Below are 22,972 nucleotides of genomic sequence, written 5' to 3'. Positions count from 1 at the left end.
ACTGGTAGGTTCTCCATGTTTCACAAGCATGTAACAATGAGGCTAGTACAAAGGCTCTGTAGACCTTCATTATGATACTCTAATACCTCTTCTCTCCCAAACTATTCTTTGGGGTCTCCCAAACATTGAGCTGGCTCTGGCAACACATGCATCAACCTCATTGTCAGTGTGTACCTCCCTGGAAAGTACACTGGTAAGGTAAGTGAACTTATCAATGGAATTCAAAATTTCTGCATTTGCTGTGACTGATGGTTCCACACATGGATGGTGTGATGGTGGCTGATGGAGCACCTGTCTTTTCTTGGTGTTAATGATGAGACCAAAATTAGCACAGGAACCAGACAACTGATCCTTATGTTGTTGCATCTCAGCTTCAGAGGTTGCATTGAGTGCACAGTCTTGTGTAAAGAGAAAATCATGCACCAACACTCCCTCCACTTTGGTCTTCACTTGTAACCTTTTCAGATTGAAGAACTTGCCATCGGTACAGTCATTGACCTTGATGCTATGTTCATCCTCGTTGAAAGCATTTGTCAACATAGCTGTAAACATCATGCTAAAAAACATAGGGGCAAGTTTCACAGCCCTGTTTCACTCCACTGCTGACTGGGAAGGCACGAGAGTATTGTCCATTATCCCGAACCTGGGCAAACATGCCATCATGAAATTGATGGACAATGTTGATGAACTTCTCTGGGCAACCAAATTTTGATGTAATTGTCCATTCACTACTAATAGTGTCAAAAGCCTTGATCAGATCTGCAAACGTTGTGTACAGACCACTTTTCTGCTCCTGGCATTTCTCCTGGAATTGTGGGGCAGCAATCACCATATCAACTGTTCTTAACCCTAAATGCCCTTTCTGAAACCTCACTGGCTCTCAGATGTATGCCTGTCTTCCAGGCGAAGGATCAGTCCATTAAGGAGTACTCTTTCAAGAATTTTACCTGCAATGACTAAGAGAGAGTTCCCCCAGTGTTTGTCACAGGACAATCTATTCCCTTTATCCTTATAGAGATGGACAGTGGAGGCATCCTTGAACTCTAGAGGATAACCTCCTCTTGCCATATAACTTGAAAAATTTCAGTCAGTTTTTGCATGAGCAATGGTCACCCTACCTTTCAAATCTCAGCTGGAATAGACTCAGCACCAGGTGCTTGGCCACATGAAATGAGCCTAATGGCCCTGTAAACGTGTTCTTCAGCTGGAAGTTCAGCTAAGGAGGGATTGACTTCAACCTGAGGTAAATGGTCAATGGCCTCAGCATTGATTGATGATGGTCTGTTGTTCCTAATCAATGTGGCTCCATCAGCACTGAGTAGTTGTGATGCACCATAGGTTTTCGGTCCATAAATATCTTTCAGGGAATCACAAAAGCACTTTGGATTGTTACTATCAGCACAAAACTGAATTTCATCTGCCTTCTCACTGAGCCAGGAATCCTGCATCTCTCTAAGCTTTGCTTATACTTTCCTTATGATGGAATTAAATGCTGCTTTCTTAGAGGTGAATGAGCTATCCTGCTGGTACATCTTGTGGAATACTTCTTTTTCATTTAGCAGCTTCCAAGTTTCCTCATCATTTTCATCAAACCAGTCTTGGTGTTTGTGAGTGTTCTGACCCAGATGAGCAAATGCAGGGCTGTGCATCAGATCTCTGAAAGCTGCCCACTCCTTTTCTGTTCCACTGTTCCCAACTGTGTGTTGGCTCAACTTTCCCTCTAAGTCAGCAATAAACTGTTTATGTTCAGAGATGAGCTCTAGTTTGTTGAGATTAATTCTTCTGGTATTCATTTTGCCTTGGGGGTGGTGCTTTTGATGAATGCAAATATTTAGCTTGGAAAGGATAATTCTCTAATAAGTGCAACACTGCACCACAGATTGCCTCTGTCACTCTCACATCTTGTCTGTCTCTTCTCCTTACAATCACCTAGTCTATTAGATGCCAAGGTTTGCTGCAAGGGTGCATCCATGAAGTTTCATTGCACTGAGGTAAACAGAAGACAGTGTTGGTGATGAGAAGGTCATACAATACACAAGTCTTCAGCAGGAAATAACCACCACTGTTGCTCTTTCCACCTCCATTCCTCCCTAGGACTCCCTGTCAAGTCTGCTTTGTGAGCCTACTCTAGCATTAAAGTCACCCAGAATTATAAGCTTGTCCTCTTTTGGCACATTGATGATAAGGGTCTCTAGGTCTTCATAAAATTTCTCTTTGTCTTCATCAGGGTTTGTCATGGTGGGAACATAGGCCCTGATGGTGGTTGCATGGCATTTTCCTGCAAATGGCAGTCACATTGTCATGAGCCTGCCATTCACTGTTTTTGGCAGGCATAGCAGCTTGTTGATTAGATTAGTTTTGATTGCAAAATGCCCGCCAGTTTCACGGCACTCCCACTCACTGATCCCACTCCAGAAGAAGGTGTATCTAATTTCAGTAAGGCTGCCTTCTTTTGCCAACCTTGTTTCACTCAGGGCTGCTCTGTGGATGAGATACCTGTTCAGTTCTCTTGCAACAACAGCAGTTCTTCCAGGTCTACTGGATTTTGTGTTATCTATTAGTGTGCACACATTCCATGTGCCCATGGTGAGTAAATGTTTTGTTGTTTGCAGATTTTCCATACATTTTATAATTTTTGTGTGTTTTGACTGCATAGTGGGATTCCTCACCTGCTACGGTAATCAGGATAGGGTGTTGGGTAAACAGACAGTGTTTAGGGCACTTTTTCTAGCCCCTGTCCTCACACCAGGAGTTGAGCAATGCAATCCTTAAAGGCTGCTCAGACACCCAGGGGGCTGAATTGTCCCACTGCTGCTTCCAGTGAGAAACAACCCTGGTCCACCTGTGTGCAGGGTCATGACTATAGCTCCCAGTGTATCCACACCTGCTGCTTCATCACTTGCCTACTGCCAGAAGACTTTGAGGTATAATAGTCAAATGGTGTGGGTGATGTCTTTTGATTCATGTGTGAATTGGATTTAAGTGAGGCAGAGTTGTATGAAGTCATCAGCCTCACTCCCTCCAGAATCATCATAGTTCAGTGGCAGGACCAAGTTAAGATGGCTGGCACTGTCTCAGGAAGCAGTGATGTCTTGTCTAACTAAGCTCTAAGTACTCCATATCACCTGCTCCTTCTGCCTTCATGGCCACTGCAAAAAATTATTCTCATCCACCCATTCCACCAGAGGAAGTTTTTGCATACTTGAGGTAGACACCCCCCTAACTCACCAATGGATTTGGAAACACTTAGCTACCCTCAACCTGGTTTACTAGAGTGTGACCAATGCACATGCTGCACCTTGTTGGAGCCACAGGTGAGAATTAGGTGGAACAGGTAGATACCAAAGTTGGAAAGAACCTCAAATAGGGCTCTGCAGTCATCACACCAAAGGTACTGGTCTTCCCTGAGCACACTCTACACCTACACTATGGAAATTAGTGGCAGAGGGAAGAGAGGGAAAGAGTGATCGAATCTGGAACTGAAAGGTATAGAAAAAAAAACATTAAAAAAAACCCTGTAGTAAGGGGAAATAATATTTCAGAAAATGTATACAAGGAAGATAGAGGTTCTCCACCATTCAGCATGGCACCATTCACCGACTGCAGCAAATGGAGAAATTGTGAATCTTCTTTGAATCCCATTACAATTATCTTAGGAAGATTTTGAAGGTCACCTGTAAAAGTACTGCACTCTGGCTTTCTCATGTTAGATTGCCAATCATTCACGTGCTATAGCAAAGAGCACAATTCTGATGGTCTGGCCACGTTGAAAAGCCAAAAGTATGTTTTCCTAAAAGACTTTTATGGAGAACACATGCAAAGTAGGCACTGACAATGTGGTCAGAAGACATAATACAAGGGCATTCCAAAGGTCTCTGAAGCATTTTGTAATCAGTGGTGAGTCATCAGAGACAGTGAGAAAGGACTACCCAGAATAGCTTATCAGCATCAAAGAACATGGTGCAGAATTGTAGCATGTCAAAAGAATAGTGAGATGGGCAAATGGAGAGGCCTCTCCACCCCAAATATTCATGTGGACTGTTTGTTCCCAGCCTGTGGTAAAGCCTTCTGGCCTCTTTTAGTCTGATCATCCATGGTCACAAACATTGTACGTTCACCCTTACGTAGTGATGTCTTTTTAGGCTGCTTTGAACACAAAAATCCAACAACAATGAACAACTACCTTACTAAATATTTTATTAATGAAATAGTAAGTTATCGAGGAATGCAAGCAATCATAAAGAGAAGGTAGAGATGCTTTGGCCATGACAGGTTATATTTAGGGCAGTCTCAAGACCCAATGTAATGACATAATTCTCCTTCACTTGGCTGAAAAGTCTCATCTCCCTTAGTTCAGTTCAGGTTATAATTAAATATCTCTTATGAATCGTTTTCATGTTTTATCTGGATAGAACTTTGATTCAGGCTCTGAGGTAATTAGCTAGATATTTTTCTTCCCTCTCCTTTAATCAAACATTCATTCTGCCCCTCACACCCCAGAATACACTCTACTTGGCCAGCTTCTCACAAACCTGATATAATATTATTTAGAACATTGCTTTTATCAGTTCAAATAATGAAGAAATTTCACATTTCTCTCGTTCCTCTTCCTGAGATCTTTCGGAATCACAGATAACAACACAAAATTTGTCCCACATTCCATAGTAAGACATTCTTCAGGTTTATTCCAACTGCTCATATCAAATACTTTTCTCAATTTTCAGTGACTTCTCAGTGACTATGGTTTTAAGTTTTGACTCTCTTACTCAACAAGGATATGACTCTTAGGTCAGTCCCCTTTTTGCACTTCAGTTTCCTCTTCTCACTTGATATGGGTTAGACTGCCTGAATTCTGGAGTCTTTTTTAGGTCTCAGTCTTGTGACTCTTGATGTTTTAGGAGCTGGTGACATTCCAGGATGTGTCTGTGGACTTCACCCCAGAGGAATGGGACCTCTTAGACCATCCTCAGAAGAAATTTTACAAGGAGGTCATGCAGGAGATTGCCCAAAACCTACTCTCCTTGGGTAAGGACATTTCCCCTGTCCCCTCTGCTATCAAAGGCAGTATCTTCATCCCTTATTGTGCTGGCTTTGGATCATTTATCAATTACCAGGAAGGGAAATGGGGTGTTCTTCTGTCCTTCTGCTGCCTTCTACATCAGACTAGATGGTGTGAAGATAACATGTATGTTCCCTTGTTGCTCCTGTAAGCTCTCTCTTGGCAATTCTAGGTAGCTTGAAGTCAAAGATCAGATCAGTGGTGAAGCATCTCAGTTATAGCACTAATCCTCTGGATTATTTACCCCAAGCTCTCCCTGGACATTCATTGTTTTTGCCAGATCTCTGTAAAGTGCTCAGAAAGTATAGTTCTCTTTGTACCCTCTTCCTCTTTGGGATGGGCCAATTATTTAGGATATCTTTCTTTTTGACAAGCATCAGTTTGAAACTCTCAGCTTCTGGGTGTGCCAAGTGTCACATGTTTCTCCTTAGTCTTTCTTTAAATTGCCTCCACTATCCAGTACAGGTGGTGGAAAAGGATGGAGGGAAATGAATCTTTGTCTTCACCTGTTGTTCATCAGCTGTTGTGTAGAGTACTTCTTTACAATATTATGTTATTAGCTCATATTATTATCCCCATCTGGCATTTGGGAAAACTGAAGCAAACAGAGGTTAAGTGACTTTTCCAGAGACACACAGTTAGTAACTGTCTGAGGCTGGATTTAAACCTTGGCATTCCTCATTCTCATCCCAGGACTCTCTCCTCTGCACTACCAGCTGCCTCTTAATTTCTAGATTATGGAAAGTCTGCAATGCATCCCTCCTATGGTGAAGGTGCACCATGATTTAATTTTCTCATTCCCAGTTGGCTCCATGACCTTCTCCCCCACCTTTCCCCAAAGTTCTCAAAAATGAATGCTATGAAACCATGCTTAGGGGCTTCTGGGAACCATCCTTTGCTCCTTGCTCTCATGCCCCCTATACATGGTAGGAATCACAGACTGGCTAACAATTTGAATTTGAGTAAGCTTCATGGAGTTCCCCAAAAGGAGAATCTCGCCATGAAAGGCACTCCTTGAAGAAACAGTGAAAAGGCTTTATAGGTTTCTTGGGTGGATAGGAGACAAAGCCAAAACTGATTCATCAAGCTCTAGTTTTCTGGAGGTCAGTGCTGATATGGCACATCTTTTTTTGGTTACAAGCATTAATGGAAGAAGTCAGATGTGTGTGAGCATGTTGGAGTGATTCTCAAAATGGAGCAGCTTTGTATGTATACTATTTTCCCTAAAGAAAACTCAATTTTAAGTTTTTCTCCATGTTCATTCCTTATTCCACATCCTTAGGGCTTCTAGTTCCCAGAGAATGTTTGGCTTTTTATTTGGAGGAAAGGGAAGTACCACAAAAGCTGGAACAAGAAGGCCTGAGGAGCTGCTGTACAGGTTAGTGACATGAAAGCAGGTATATGAGAGCTGTGACTCTGGGTCTTGGGGCAGTGCAAGTGCTAGATTTGGGGGCAGGAACACCTGACTTGGAATTCTTTCTCAGAGATTTTTAGTTATCTGTCACTCACATAGAATTAATCCTAGGATATACTTTACGTAAATCATCAACCCATGTGCCCTCCTTGATCTCCAAGGCTCGATCTTTGGACCCTTCTTGGAGAACTGTTTGGCAGATTCATTGAATCTGACAGCCACTCTCAGTCTGATGAAGTGGGTAGTAGAAATTCCCAGGTGTTCCATAGTAAGAGATTCTTCAAGAACCTACAAAGAAGTCTCTGTAATCTTTACCATGCATCTGGTCAGGTCCCATCAGGTTTAGAACTAGAGAAAGTTCACTGAAATAGGAGATAAGGTGTAAAAAGGAGAGAAACAAGGCTGAGGCCAGAAGCTGCATTTGACAAATAAGACAGAGACCAGAATATAGGGATTGAGGTAGAAGCTGGGGCCTGGCATCAGTCATGGGTCCTGGCAATCCATCAATAAGCATGGATTAAGCACCTCCAGTTTTCTAGGCACCTCATCAAGTTTTAGGAAGGGAAAAGGCAGTTCCTGCTGTCAAGGAGCTGCCCATCTGTCATAGAAACATGGAAATGGTTGAGAAGAAACAACAGATCAGGAACCTTGGTCTTAATTGATCTAGGGAAAGGAGAATGTTTGGGAGCAGAAAGCTATCTAGTTCAGTGGGATACATTGGAATAAAGGGGAACTGTAGGTGTGAAATTAATAATTGTTTAAGGAGAATAGAATTGGGGAGGATTCAGAATCGAGACAAGAATGAGAAAAAATCCAGGTACACATCAGCCATATTGCAGAATCAGTTCCAGACTTTGGTGGTAAAGCAAATATTGCAAGTGAGTCACCTGACCTTTTTTTTCCGTGCATACAAAAGTTATGTTTCTAATATACTGTTGTCCATTACATGGACAATACTATTTAGCTTTTGAAAAGGGCATATTTTAATTTTGAAATATTTCATTGGTAATAAAAGCTATCCCAGCCTTCAGTGAGTCCTAATCTTCTTTCTGGTGGGGTCTCTGGTCCAGTGTTGCTGGCTGTTGACTCATCACAGCTGTGATTGCTCAAGGCTGGCATTTGAGATGGCAGTTTCTTACAATAAGGCAACAGTTAAGTTTGCCACCTAAAATGATTGACTCTTCTTTTCCCTTCAACTTATAAACCCATTCTAGGCTTATGAATTGGCCTGATTTCAATATTTTTGTGCTTTGGAGAATAAGAAGACCCAAAGGTAGGGAGAGAAAAGTCAAGCATACAAAAATAAAACGTTTTTTCTTAAAAAATGTAGAACAAAAGTAAGTGCCATGGAGAAGGGCCATCTAGTTCCATGAACAGATGATGCCCACTTTCAGGGGTGCTCGTCCAGTGTCACCTGCAGGGATACTTTTCAGGTCACTCAGTAATTCTGAGCTCATGGCCTGACTAGACATTGTAACAAGAATGCTAGGTCTGCCAGTTTCACAGGTATTTCTGCGGACCCAATATGTTTGTCTCTGAAGCTCTTTGTAAGTCAAGTTATCCTGCAAATTTGAGCTAATGGCATTTTAAGACAATCATGTTTCTGTCTTTTATGACTCTTTTCTTCACCTGGGGAAGGACCATGTAGATCAGTTTATTTTCTTGCAATGGAGGGAAAGGTTTCTAATTATATATCTGTGTACATGTGTCTCTGTGTATATGTTTTACTGTCTGTTTTTTGCAGAAGGAATGATTAGACCTGGAATGAAAGAGACTACTGAAAAACTAAGGATTTCTGTGAAGGAAACACACCAAGAAAACCTCATGAGTGATAGTCCCTGTGACATCACTGGGAGAGAAATTTGTGCTACAAATGACAGAATCCACACAGGAGAAAAACCTTATGGTTATCATCATTATGGGAAAAACATGAGTCAACAGTCATCCCTGAAATACTGTCAAAAAATTCATAATGGAGAGAAACCAGATGAGTCTCATGAATGTGGTGTACCTTTTAGTGAACACTCATCCTTCCTTTCTCCTCACAGTATTCACAGTGAGAGGAAACCCCACAAATGTAATCAGTGTGGAAAGACTGGGAGTTGCAGCTCTAGTCTTGCTGTACATCAGAGCATGGAGACTAGAGAGTAACCTTATGGGTATACCAAACTTGGAAAGGCATTCCCACAGAGCTCCAGTCTTACTCATCATCAGAGAATCCACGATGGTAAGAAGTCTTGTGAATGTAATCATTGTGGAAATGGATTCAGATTTAAAGGTCACCTTACTGTACATTGGAAGATTCACACGAGGGAGAAACCATATGAATGTAATCAATGTGGAAAGACTTTCTCAAGGAGCTCCAGTCTTGCTGCACATCAGAGAATCCACACTGCACAGAAACTTTATGAATGTAATCAATGTGGAAAGGCTTTCACAAGGAGCTCCAATCTTGCTGCACATCAGATTATCCACACTGGAGACAAACCTTATGAATGTAATCAATGTGGAAAGGCTTTCAGAGACAGCTCCAGCCTTGCTGCACATCAGAGAATCCACACTGGAGAGAAACCCTATGAATGTAATCAATGTGGAAAGGCATTCACAAGGAGATCAAGTCTTGTTAAACATCAGAGAATCCACACTGGAGAGAAACCTTATGAATGTAATCAATGTGGAAAGGCTTTTAGAGACAGCTCCAGTCTTGCTAAACATCAGAGAATCCACATTGGAGAGAAACCCTATGAATGTAATCAATGTGGAAAGGCTTTTGGAAGAAACTGCTATCTTGCTGTACACCGGAGTATCCACACTGGAGAGAAACCTCATGAATGTAATCAATGTGGAAAGGCTTTCAGAATAAAGCACCGTCTTATTGAACACCAAAGAATCCACACTGGAGAGAAACCTTATGATTGTAATCAGTGTGGAAAGGCTTTCAGAGGCAGCTACAGTCTAGCCGCACATCAGAGGATCCACACTGGAGAGAAACCCTATAAATGTAATCAGTGTGGAAAGTCTTTTAGAGAAAGCTCTACTCTTGCTTCACATCAGATAATCCACAGTGGAGAGAAACCTTATGAATGTAATCAATGTGGAAAAACTTTCAGAGTAAACTTCCTACTTGCTGTACATCAGAGAATCCACATGGGAGAGAAACCTTACGAATGTAATCAATGTGGAAAGGTTTTTAGGCAAAACTCCCAACTTGCTGTACACCACAGAATCCACACTGGAGAGAAACCTTATGAATGTAATCAGTGTGGAAAGTCTTTCAGAGACAGCTCCAAGCTTGGTGCACATCAGAGAATCCACACTGGAGAGAAACCTTATGAATGTAATGAATGTGGAAAGGCTTTCAGAGAGAGCTACAGTTTTGCTGCACATCAAAGAATCCACACTGGAGAAAAACCTTACGAATGTGATCAATGTGGAAAAGCTTTCAGAGAGAGATCCAGTCTTACTGCACACCAGAAAATCCACACTGGAGAGAAACCTTATGAATGTAATCATTGTGGAAAAGCTTTCAGACGAAACAACCAACTTGCTGTACATCAGAGAATCCACACGGGACAGAAACCTTATAAATGTAATCAGTGTGGTAAGGCTTTCACACAGAACTCCACTCTTGCTGCACATCAGAGAATCCACACTGGAGATAAAACCATGTAATCAGTGTGGAAAAGCTTTCAGAGAGAGATCCAGTCTTGCTACTCATCATTTTACTATACAATTCTGATGAAAGCAAAGTTGAAGACACATAATTTCTGGGTAATCATTCAATTATGGACAGCTTCTAGTTAATACAACAGTGGTCATTTAGCTATCTCTTACAAACTAGAGGTGAATCATGGAGTCCTTTCAACATTTCTATGCCCTTAGATAAGTAGGAGTTACCTATAGGCATAAATCAATTTTGACTAGTTAAAACTTGAAAAGAATGAGAATTATAAGGAGATTTGGATTTATTCTAAAGAAGAACTGGGTTTAGGGGAGGGAGGCATGAATCTTGACCCAATTTTGAACAAAGAGACTTATTCTTATCCAGATCACCCTTACGTAGGGCAATCTAGACCAGAGGGGTCCACTGTCCCTCAGACCAGTTTGACTAAAACACAATGGGCCAGAATAAACCTAGAATAAAATCTCTTTAAATTTTGGTCAGTTCTAAATTTTCACAGTTGTACAAGTCTTCCCAACATTTCATCTGATCATCAACTCTGCCCTTCAAAGATTGGTTGAATCACAGTAGCCAAATCTCTGAATGAGGAAATGGGGAAAAAGCTTAGTCCTAATTCAATAATTGTTTATATGGGAGAAATATTCATTCCTCTCACATCAGAGAATCTTTTAGAGAACATATCTCATTAATGCAATCAGTATGAAAAGTTGAAGGTAATGTCCTATATTTCCTATAAGAATTCACATGAGATAGCAACCATATTCCCATAATGAATGTGCAAAGACATTCAGATGGACTATGGAGCATGTTAGACAACAGAAATTTCACCTTATGGTCGAACCCTGTCTGGCTTCAGGGAGGGTCTCTCTTCCTTTACATCAAGGATTCCTGGTGGAGAGAAGACTTATGAATGTGGTAAATGAGGACCTGCCCTTTCCTGGAAGAGGCAGGTCAGTAGACAGCACAATATTCACACTAGAAGGAAGCCTGGTAAAAGCCACAATTGTGGGAAGGTCATCACCTGAATCTGATAAATTTTTATTTGTGTGCTCCAATATGTGCACTGGAGCAATCTTCCCGGAGATAAAACTTATGGATCTAATTAATAAGCTGTGGTTTCTCCTTGGAGCACAGACCTTACTAGACATGGTTTATTTAATATAGTGCATGAAACCCTAAAAGGGATTACATTTATCTCAGAAACCCCAAGGTTTCTCAAGACTTCCCTAAAATATGCCATGGCCCCCTAGGGGGAAGCCTGCCACTGGCTTCTTCACTTTACTGCACTCTTCCACTGTAGTGAGACAGCTTTCCTGCTCACCCTTCAATCTGTCCTAGGCTGGTAATCTGGTTCACTCCTCTAAAACTGATTCTGAGCCATTATTGTAAGGTTGTTTTCCAGGGAATCTGGAAGAGCCAAGACAAGTCAGTGCCTCACCTTACCATCTTGGCTCCAGTAGTCCTTATGCCCATGTTTTCAAGCAATACTCCCAGGATAATTCAAATTTTCTTGAAAAGGTCTTTTGTCTTTCTCATTCAATTGTTCTATTTTGTTGCAATGCTCATTCAAGAAAACCTCATCTCTCCTTGCTAATCTCATAAATTATGAATTCATTTGGGGGAAATCTCCCCTTTTCTTTTCCCTTTCCTTCTTTCCTTAGCTATTTGTAAGGCCTCATCAAACAGACATTTTTCTTTGTTGGTCTTTTGCTTAGGAATATGTTTAATTGTTGCCTCCTGTACAATGTTAGGAACCTCTGGTAATGGCTCCTCAGCCATTCTGTCTCCCAGATTTAGTCCCCTCAATCTGTGCATCACTGTCCTTTCCTATCCATAAGCCATGCTGTTGTATCATATCTTTAGGGTCTAATGGTTTTTCCCTGTTTTCTTCCATTTGATTGTGAATTTTGCAGTTAGAACCTCAGGACTTGGGCCTCAGTCAGCTGCTGATTCACATTTTGACTCATTGCATGGAATGTTTCCCCACTCTGCCTTTTCCCTAGAACATTTTTTTTGCAGTTTTATGGTTTCATGTAACATTGGCCTCTTTGGATTCAGTGGTTGGAAGATGGAATTGTTGCTGTGGTAATGAATGGTTTTCCTTGGATTTGAACAGTACTGAAGTGTATATTGGGAAAATCTTGCTGGAGATAAAAGTTAGGGATCTAATTAAGAAGCTTAAGTCTCTTACTCAAGACCTCATTAGATTTCCCAGTGTAAGAGACCTCATTAAATATCCAAATTTACTCACTCTGATTAAATCCCTAAAAGTACAGCTTTTCCCTTGAAATCCTGATGTTCCTCATTATTCTTCAATAATATTCCTTTGAATTAATACACTGTAATTTCTTTAGCTATTCAACAGTTGATGGATACTCATTTTGTTCTTTGGTGGAACAAAATTTTCTGGTACAAATATTGTTATAATGGACAACAGTCCATCTAGAGTGTTCAAGTCATAGCTGGACAATATGTTTTTCTATGTAACTCAACAATTTGGGGAATATATTCAACTGAATTGATTTCATTTAAAGGGCAACAAGTTTTTGTTTTCAGTTTTTCTCATTAGAACAGTAAAATTTGTTTTCAATATGAAATGTTATTTTCATTATACTTCAAAATTTTATTGTGGTTTTTGGGAAATTATTTGGTAAGTAATGCTAACTTTAAAAATCATACCTAGAGGGTGATGCAATTATGTTCTTCAGAAATTCAACTCTCTTTTGATGTGGATGCTGTGAAATGGTGAATTGAACTGTTAGAGAATGTGATTGCAATATTGAAAAACTGCTAAGTATTTAATTGGAGGTATTTAATTTAAAAAAGAAAAATAATAATTTAGGTTTTGGTAAAGGTAGAAAAGATATAGATTCTCCTTCTCCAGGGAGTTCTTTGGGGATTGAACAAATGCTTTGGGTTACCAAATCTAAGCCCTGGGACAGAAGTTGCTCAAAGTAGTTGAAGATGTAGAAACCCAAGCGAAGACCTTTTTCTTTTGGATCGGTACAGCTTTTGTCCCATTTGTCTGAAGGGCCCCTCAGGGTGGAAGAGTGGTGGAGCTGCCCCCCAGTACCCTGTCCTCCAGTCTTCTCAAGACTTGGAACCACTGGAAAGTCTAGGTGCTGGAAGTGCTGTCACTTTCTCCACCTCTCTCGCCAAGTCCTGGCCAAAAACGAAGGCTGAGGGTTATGTTACCCATCATAACAAGGCTAAATTTTCTGCTGTAACCAGTTACTCTAGCCCTACCTGCCCTTTGACTCCTGGGGTCATAGGCATTGAAGGGGAAACTAAGGAATGGCTCCAGTCGTATCCCCTCCCCAGCATACTTGAGGATCTCTTGTTTAAACACTCCTTCCTTATGCCCTCCTCTAGCCCTGCCCCCTTGCTGGAAAGGGACCTGATGGTGAAATTGGGGAGCCAATTTTTGCTAGTCAATCCTCCCATCTCCTTTTTCCCCCTCTGTTCCCAAGTATCAAGGCATTATCAGATTTGGCTCTGGCCGTGCATATACCAACCCCATTTTCAATGTGTACTTCCCTGGAAAGTATACCTCCAAGGTAAGTGAACTTATCCATAGCTTTCAAAACTTGTCCATTTGTTGCAACCGATGGTTCCACATATGGATGGTGTGATGTTGGCTGATGGAGCACCTGTGTTTTCTTGGTGTTAATTATTAGGCCAAAATTAACACAGGAGAAGAGAATTGATCCATATTTTGTTCCATCTCAGCTTCAGAGGCTGCATTGAGTGCACAGTCTTCTGCAAACAGAAAATCATGCACCAACACTCCCTCCACTTTAGTCTTGGCTTGTAACTGTTTCAAATTGAAGAATTTGCCATTAGTACAGTAGTTGACCTTGATGCTGTCTTCATCCTCATTGAAACATTTGTCAACATGGCTGAAAACATCATGCTAAAAAGCATGGGGGAAGTACACAGACTTGTTTCACTCCACTGATGACTGGGAAGGCACAAGAGAATTGTCCAGTACCCCGAACCCGGGAAATATTGTGTACAGACCTCTCTTCTGCTCCTGGCATTTCTCCTGGAGTTGTCCAGCAGCAAGTAGCACATTGACTGTTCCTCGACCCTTTCTGTAGCCACAATGGCTGACAGGTATATCCCCATCTTCCAGGTGAAGGATCAACCCATTAAGGAGTACTCTAGCAAGAACTTTGCCTGCAATGACTAAGAGAGAGATCCCCCTGTGATTCTCGAGGGCAATCTGTTCCCTTTAACCTTTTTAGAGATGGACAATGGAGGCATTCTTGAACTCCTGAGGGATAACCTCCTCTTGCATGTAACCTGGAAAAAATCAGTTAGCTTTTGTATGAGCAGGGGTCCCCCTACTTTGTAAATCTCAGCTGGAATAGAATTAGTACCAGGTGCTTTGCCACATGAAAGGAGCCTAATTGAGCCCTCTAAACCTCTTCAGTTGGAAGTTCAGCTAAGGAGGGATTGACTTCAACCTGAGGTAAAGGGTCAATGACCTCAGCATTGATTGATGATAGTCTGTTGAGAACACTATGGAAGTGTTCAGCTCATCTCTCTAGGATCATGTCCTTATCACTGATGAGTGTGGCCCCATCAGCACTGAGTAGTTGTGATGCACCATAGGTTTTTGGTCCATTCAAAGCTTTCAGGGAATCATAAAAGCACTTTGGATTGTTACTATGAGCATAAAACTGAATTTCATCTTCTTACTGAGCCAGAAATCCTGCATCTCTCTAAACTTTGCTTGTACTTTCCTTTTGATGGAAATAAATGTTGCCTGTTTAGAAGTGGATGAACTATCCTGCTGGCACATCTTGTGAAATACTTGTTTTTCATTTATCAGCTTCTGAATTTCCCCATCATTTTCATCAAACCAGTCTTGGTGTTTGCAAGTGTTCTGACCCAGATGAGCAAATGCAGTGCTGTACAGCAAATCTCTGACAGCTGCCCATATCTTTTGTCCTCCACTGTTGCCAATTGTGTGTTGGCTCAACTTTTCCTCCAAGTCAGCAACAAACTGTGCACACTCTAAGAAGAACTCTAATTTGTTGAGATTAATTCTTCTGGTAGTCATTTTGCCTTGAGGGTGGCACTTTTGACGAATGTGAATATTTAGCTTGAAAAGGATAAGTCTATGGTCAATCAGTCTGCACCACACTGCACCACACATTTCCTTTGTCACTCTCACATCTTGTCTGTTCCTTCTCCTTATAATCACATAGGCTATTAGATGCCAATGTTTGCTGCAAGGGTGCATCCATGAAGTTTTATTGTGTTTAGGTAAATGGAAGACAGTGTTGGTGATGAGAAGGTGATATGATGCACAAGTCTTCAGCAGTAAATGGTCACTGCTATTGCTGTTTCCAACTCCATTCCTCCCTCATACTCCCTGTCAAGTCTGCCTTCTGAGCCTACTCTAGCATTAAAGTTGTTCAGAATTATAATCTTGCCCTCTTTTGGCACATTGATGATAAGGGTCTATAGATTTTCTGAAAATTTGTCTTTGATTTCATCAGAGTTTGTCATGGTGGGAGGATTGGCACTGATGATGGTGGCAGGACGTTTTCCTGTGAGGGGCAATCGCATTGTCATGAGCCTGTCCTTCAGTCCTTTTATCAGGCATACCAGCTTGCTGATTAGATTAGTTTTGATTGCAAAACCCATGGCAGCTTCACAGCACTCCCCTTCACTGTGCCCACTCCAGAAATCGCTGTATCCAGCCCCAAATTCAGTAAGCTGGCCTTCATTTGCCAACCTTGTTTCACTCAGAGCTGCTCTTTGGATGCTATACTTGTTGAGTTCTCTTGCCACAACAGCAGTTCTTCTTTCAGGTCTACTGGATTTTGTGTTGTCTATTACTGTGTACACATTCCATGTGCCAATGGTGAGTGGAATCATCTTTGCAGATGTTTTTGTACGTTTTTGTTTATCCTTTTTGTGTTTCAACTACATAGTGGGATTCCCTGCTTGCCATGGTAATAAGGCCAGGGCTGGGTAAGGAGACAATGTTTAGGCACCTTTTCTAGCCCCCTTCCTCACACCAGAGGTAGCAGTGCTATCCTTAAAATGCTGCTTAGACACCCAGGGGTCTGCCAGGTCCCTCTGCTGCTTCCAATGAGAAAGGACCCAGTGGCCTGGGACACCTGTTTGCAGGGTTGTGACTACAGCTCCCTGTGTATTCCCACCTCCTGATTTATCACTTGCCTGCCACCACAGAACTTTGAGGTATAATAGTCAAATAGTATGGGTGATGTCTTTTGATTCATGTATAAATTGGATTTAAGTAAGGCAGAATTGCATAAAGTCATCAGCCTCACTCTCTCTTCCAGAGTCCTCATAGTCCAGTGGCAGGACAGAGTCAAGACAGCTGGTATTGGGTCAGGTTGCAGTGGATAACCTTGGCATCTTCAGTGTCTAACCAAGCTCTAAGTGCTCCACATCACCTGCTTCATCTGCCTTCATGGCCTTTGGAACAAATTGTTCTCATCCACCCATTCCACCAGAGGAAGTCTTCACGTGCTTGGAGTAGACACCCCCCCAACTCACCAACTGGTTTGAGATCCCTTGTTTACCCTCAACCTGTTTTGGCCAGTCTGCTGAAATGGTTTACAGGAGTGTGGCTGATGCACATGCTGCAGCTTCTTGGAACCACAGGTGAGAGTTAGGTGGAACAGGTTGACACCAAAGGTGGAAAGAGTCCCAAAAAGGGCTGGGCAGCCATCACGCCAAAGGCACTGGTCCTTCCTGAACACACCCTACACCTACACTATCTAAATTACAGAGTAGGGAATTGAGGGAAAGAGTGATAGAATTTGGAACTGAAAACTTTAAAAAAACAACAAATTAAAAGCAAAAAACATAGTTAGGGGAAATATTTTTTTTTGAAAATGGAAAAAAGGAAAATAGAGGTTCTTCACCACTCAGCAGGGCACCATCCATTAACTGCAGCAAATGGAGAAATTGCGAATCTTCTTTGAATCCCATTTGAATTATCTTAGGAAGATTCTGAAGGTCACCTGGCATAGTACAGGACTCTGACTTTCTCAAGTTAGATTGCCAATCATTCACATTCTACTGCAGAGCACAACTCTGATCGACTGGTCATGTTGTTGAAATGCCAAAAGTATGTTTTTCTAAAAGACTATTTCATGGAGAACACATGCAAAGAAGGCACTCACAATGTGGTCAGAAGACATAATACAAGGGCATTCCCAGGGTCTCTAAAGAATTTTGTGATCAGTGGTGGGACATGGGAGACGGTGGCAAAGGACTACCCAGCACAGCTTATTGCCATCAAAGAACATGCTGTGCTGTGCAAGCAAAGCATAATTGCAGCATCTCAGAAGAATAGTGAGATGTGCAAATTGACAGGCATCTCCACCCCAAATATTCACGTGGACTCTGTTCCCAGCCTGTGGTAAAGCCTTCTGGCCTCTTTTAGTCTCATCGTTCATGGTCAGAAACATTATAATTTCACTCTTACATGGTGATTTCATTTTAGGCTGCTTTGAACACAAACAACTATACAAACGAATATTTTAATAATGAAATAATAAGTTATTGAGAAATGAAAGCACTCATACAGAGAAGGTGAAAGATGCCTTGGACATGACAGGTTATATCCAGGGCATCCTCCAGACCCAATGTAATGACACATAATTCCCCTTCTCTTGGCTGAAAAGTCTCATCTTCCTCAGTTCAGTCCAGGTTCTAATTAAGTATCTCTTATGAATCTTTTTCATGTTTTATCTAGATACTCCCTATCTGACCACCATTTAGCATTCTCTTCCTTTGATCCAGGCATCCTTTTCATATTCCCCATTACTTAGCATTCTCTTAAAGTCCAAGTTGCCCAGCCTGGTTTGTGGATTGTCTGCACTACCAGCCACTCCCATTAGGATCCTCCATGAGGTTGATCTCTGACCCTGGGATTACCTCGAGACACCTGGATGCTTCCCTGAGTATTTTTCTGTATTTAAGGTCCATTTTGCCTCCATGAAGGTGCTCACATTCAATCAAACTCACACTGTCTACCTGAGATTCTCTCTGGCCCGCTTGTGAATACAAGTGTTACAAATGCTTAGGCTCCTTTAAGAGTCAACCCAGTAAGGGGAATCTTTAATAAACTTTGTTTTTCTTTGGTTTAAGAAGGCTTGTGTTGAGTTCATTCAAGCAGGACCCGGTGTGTCAGTATTTTGGGGTCCCCTAATCCTCATTAGTTCCATCTTGAATTCCTTGGTGATCTAAGGTGATCAACTCCTCAATGTGTTTCTACATTGACGCAGCATAACAAACTCCTTTTAATTCTCCTTGTCCTGAGTTTTGCCTTGAATGGAGAATTTACCAGGTCCTAGGAACTTTTCTGCAAGAGTAAATAATCATACATTGTAAAGTAAAATGTACCCAATTAAATTGAGAACAGTTTGGAAACATTATAACCACTCTCTTAGAGTTTGTCATAAATTCATAGCATTCAGATAAAAAGACGTGCATGTCCCTTTAAAAAATTTTTTTTCAAATTAAAAATATATACAATGGTTCTCCCAGATCCCCATTTGAGAAAATTTTGGAGCCTAATAACAACATAAAAGATGTTACAGTGTTAATACATGAAACAAAATTGCCAGTTCAATAACATCAATTCAGCTGATTATCTTATTGAGAATTACCTTAGAAAAAGCACTTTGTCCATTTATGCCTCTGACCCTCTAGGCTGACTGCGTTCAGGGAGGAGCAAAGGGTAATTCTGACACAGTGACACCGAATTCTTACTCTTTCAGCTCCTAAACACAAGCCCTTAAGTGCCACATTTTAAGTCTGTTTCACCTTAAGGGTGGATCTACCCTTAGCTGGTCAAACATCCCAATCATCCTGCTGGGATCAGACTGGAAATGAGCCACATTCTCATTCAAACTAGGAGAATGCTAATCAAACTGCTTGCGTTTGGTGAATAACCTCCATTCTCAAACTAAGCTCCCTTGGGCTGTGAAGCCCAGGCTTGCCTGGAAATCTCCAGCTGGCCTCTGCCTTGTTCTCCACCTCCCAACTCCTAAAGTCCTGAATCTTTCCTCCAATAAGAAATCAGGTGGAGGGTGATGAGGGAGGAGGAGCCCTCAGAGCTGACCAGCCTGGTGGGGGTGGTCCAGGTGGAACAGGAGCTCTGGGGTGGAGTTTGGAGGTCTGGGTGGAGTCTAGGGCAGAAGAGGGGTCATCCCAGTAGTCAAGGCTGTATCCAGTTGATAGAGGGCAGGTCTTGGGAAGGAGAGGGAAATAGGGTCCTGAGTGCCTGGATCTGGCTGTAATTGGAGGAAAGGGGGCCTCAGAGGCTGGGAGCAGCCTCTCAGAGTGTGCTGGCTGAAAACTGGAACTTGTGCTGAGATCTCTCTGCATTCAACCCTTGGACTGGAGTTCCCTCTGCCTTCTTTCCTCAGATCCCGGATCACGCTGTCTTCTCTTGGACCCGAGATCTCTGCCTTGTGGAGGCCATCTCTGTGGGTGCAGGTGCCAGGTGGGTCGGAGCCAGCCCCTCACAGACCTGCTGGCTGTTCATCCCATTGGGTCTCATCCTCCCCCTCTGAGCCTGTGGTGACTCTAGCTCCATTGCTCCTGGGAGCAATCCTCCCTCCCCAGCCAGGTCCCTGGACAAGCTTCCTGCTGCTCTTTTCTAGGCTCCCGACCACTTCTTTAGAGTCTGGGGCTGCCCCCTCAACCCCCCAATTTAAGATTGTGTCACCTTTTCACAAAATTCACACCTTACCCGCAGGGACCCAGGAATCCTGTCTTGAGTGAAATAAAAGTGAAAGGCTTGAGTGAACCTGGAAACGCTCGTGTGAAGGCCTGGATCTGCCTCCCAGGAATTGGGCCCCTCAGGCCTTTTTCCATTCAGAGACAAGGCTGATTGTTTTGCCTGTAGAGGAGGGTAAGATTTTTTTTTTTTAATCTGCCCATTTGATCTCCTCAAGAGTGAGTTTTATAGGGAAAAAGGAAAGATGGTTTGAAGATTTGGGATGGGTTTGAGGGGTGGTAAATTGGCTGTAGTGATCCTGAGGTGGAGGAGAAGGGGCCTGGATGAAGATTAATAGCCTGGGGTGATTCCAAGGTGACCCACAATGAAGGGCTGGACTGGGTGGGGGTCACCTTGACAGGAAATTGAAGGGATTATTTAGTATGTAGGTGGAGGTGTGGGGGAAAGGTCAGAAGCTGGGTTGCCCTTTCAGGTTCCTGGTCCCCTACTCAGTCAAAGGGAAATCTCTGATTCAGGAGCCACTGAGGCTCTGACTGCTCTTGTCGGATGTGGAATCCCAAGCCCCTTCTGCCTCTTGATGATCTGATGATTTGGGGAGGGGAAGGGGAAAGAAGAGGAATGGGAGAGGGTGGGACCCTGAAACCTGATCCTACCTTTTGGCTTCATTCTCTCTCCCGAGGGCAGGGCCTCACCCCCTGTATATCCCCACAGTCAACCCTCCTGCCCAGGAATCCTTTTCTCTCCCCAGCTCAGTCTGCAGAAGACCAAAGCCTGGCCCAGCCTGAGAGTGGAGCCAGAAGGAATGGCCCTTGGCAGCTGCAGACCCCCACCTCAGGTGAGTGCACTCTGTCCACGGACTTGACCCCCAAAGAGGCCATTTCAAAAGAGAACTGTCTGGGAGGCTGGCAATACCCTATCTATGGATCGTTCCTTTACAAAAATAGGCAGGAATTGAAAACAGTAGTAACAACACCATCCTCTTCTCTGTCCTTTGAACTAATCCCTGGCATGTTGGCATCATAATCACTAACTACCCCTCATCCCCAGTGGCTGCCCTCCTCAGGCCGCTTCACTTATTCCTCTCTGTTCTGTAGGGGTCTTGTCTTTGCTCCTGTATCCATGCCTGTCACCCTCCCCCACATATCGATAGGACTCCCCCCACCACTCCCCACCCCTGCCCCTTTTGCCTCTTTGGCCAAGCTCTCCCAGGCAGACCCGGAAGACAGGATGCTCTGCTTATCCACCATGGTCTGATCTACACAAATAGTTAATCTGTCAGTTGCACACTGTCCTGTAGCTGGGCATCATCAAGGGCATACTGAGGGGTAGTGAGGGGTAACAGGAGTAAATACTGTGAGCAGGGACTGAGGTGCTCCTGGCCTCCTGCATACTCTGGTCCTCTGTTTCTGGAAAATATGGAAGCTCAAGAAGACAGGTTAAGTTGGCTCTTGGGTGGTCACATTTCCCTGTTCAAAGGCCATTAACAGAGCTGTTTGGACCAGGCCAAAGAAAAGAATACCTTCTTTAGCTGTTACTTTATTTGCATTTGTTAAGGGCCTAGTACTTCCCTTTGTTAGAGAGGATATAGAAAAGGACTGAGTTTGGGGAGCTATTCAAAATTCTGGAAGTTTTCTTTTGTAGTGGGGGAAAGGAAGGTCCTAAAGGAGACACTCAGTTCTTATCCAAGAGGCATAGGGCTCAAAGGCAAAGACCCAGTGGAGTGTCTTCCTTTCTCCCTCAAATCTACTTTTGACCTTCTTCACAACAACCCTATAGAGTAGTTGCTCTTATCTTTATTTCGCAGTTCAGGAAACTGAGGCCAACAGAATCAGTTCCCATCCAGGGTCACATAATTAGTAAGTATCTGAGGCAGCATTTGAACTCAGATCTGCATGATCTTCTCCCATTCCAGAGCTCCATCCACAATGTATTTGTGTGCCCAGCTTCCCACAGCTCCTCCAACATTGGCTGGTGCTATTATCATTTTTGTCAGTTTTGCAGAGTGTGAGATGAATTCTTAGTGGTTTGGTTTACTTTTCTCTTCTTAGTGGTTTGGAGCGTTTTTTCATGTGACTGGGAATTCTTGGCAGTTTCTGATAATTTTTTGTTCAGATCCTTTAACCATTTGTCTATTGGGGAATGACTATTTGTTATTTTCCATTTGTTTTAGCCTTATCTGTTTGTGATACATTGGGGCTTTCTTGGCAGAGATACTGGAGTGTTTCCTCATTTCTTTCTCCAGCATATTTTACATAGGAGGAACTGAGACAAACACAGAGAAGTGACTTGCTCAGGGTCACATTGCTAGTAAGTGTCTGACGCTAAATTTGAACTCAGATCCTTCTGACTCTAGAACTGGCACTCTGTCTACTGTGTCACCTATCTGCCATTGACTTTTAGTCTTTTTTAAAACAATGCTTCATTTTCCCCAAATTACATGTAAAAACATTTTTATTCTTAATTCAGAGGTCATAGTTCTTTCCCTACCTTCTTCTTCTTACCCCTCCTGCAATGTGGTAAGCAATCAGAAATAGGTTCTATGTATGCAATCATGTGAAGCATTTCGATATTAGTTCATGGGGAAAAAATGGTACTGAAAAGAAAGCAAGTAAAAACTAGTATGTTTTAGGTCCGTATTCTGAATCATTTCTTTCTACGGAGGGGGAGAGCATTTTTCATCGTGAATCCTTTCAGATTGTCTTAGGTTATCATGTAGCTGAGAATCGCTAAGTTATTTACTGTTGTTCATCATACAATGTTGCTGTTGTTTCTACAAAGTTCCTTCTGCATCAGTTCATTTCAGTGTTCCTAAGTTTTTCTGAAATCCTGCTTGTCATATTCTGTAACACAATAGTATTCCATTGCTATCATATACAACAACTTGGAAAGGCATTCCGCAATCAGTGGGCATCTCTTCAATTTCCCATACTTTGCAACGACAAAAAGAGTATGAGTAGGTCTTTTTCTGTCTTTTGAAAAAAACCTTTTGTGGATAGCAACTTCATGTTGTTATTCCTGGGTCAAAGGGCATCCACATTTTTGTACCCCTTGTAGTATAGTTCCAAATACTCTCATCAT

At 42.4% G+C, this 22,972-nt stretch overlaps 1 protein-coding gene across 1 annotated transcript in view; it reads left to right on the top strand.

Moving 5' to 3' along the window:
- Positions 1-4,594: 4,594 nt before the first annotated feature.
- Positions 4,595-22,972, top strand: part of LOC140520121 (uncharacterized) — a 34,146-nt gene continuing 15,768 nt past the window's right edge. Inside the window, 6 exon segments of the mRNA XM_072633812.1 lie at positions 4,595-5,025; positions 6,342-6,437; positions 8,218-10,135; positions 10,137-10,188; positions 13,626-13,712; positions 20,643-20,729. Coding sequence (XP_072489913.1) covers positions 4,992-5,025; positions 6,342-6,437; positions 8,218-10,135; positions 10,137-10,188; positions 13,626-13,712; positions 20,643-20,729 — 2,274 coding nt within the window. The 5' untranslated portion in view covers positions 4,595-4,991.

Source organism: Notamacropus eugenii, chromosome 1 (assembly GCF_028372415.1).
Source record: "Notamacropus eugenii isolate mMacEug1 chromosome 1, mMacEug1.pri_v2, whole genome shotgun sequence".
NCBI classification, from domain to species: domain Eukaryota; kingdom Metazoa; phylum Chordata; class Mammalia; order Diprotodontia; family Macropodidae; genus Notamacropus; species Notamacropus eugenii.
The sequence above is the reverse complement of the archived record's forward strand: the minus strand, read 5'-3'. Positions and strand labels throughout refer to the sequence as shown.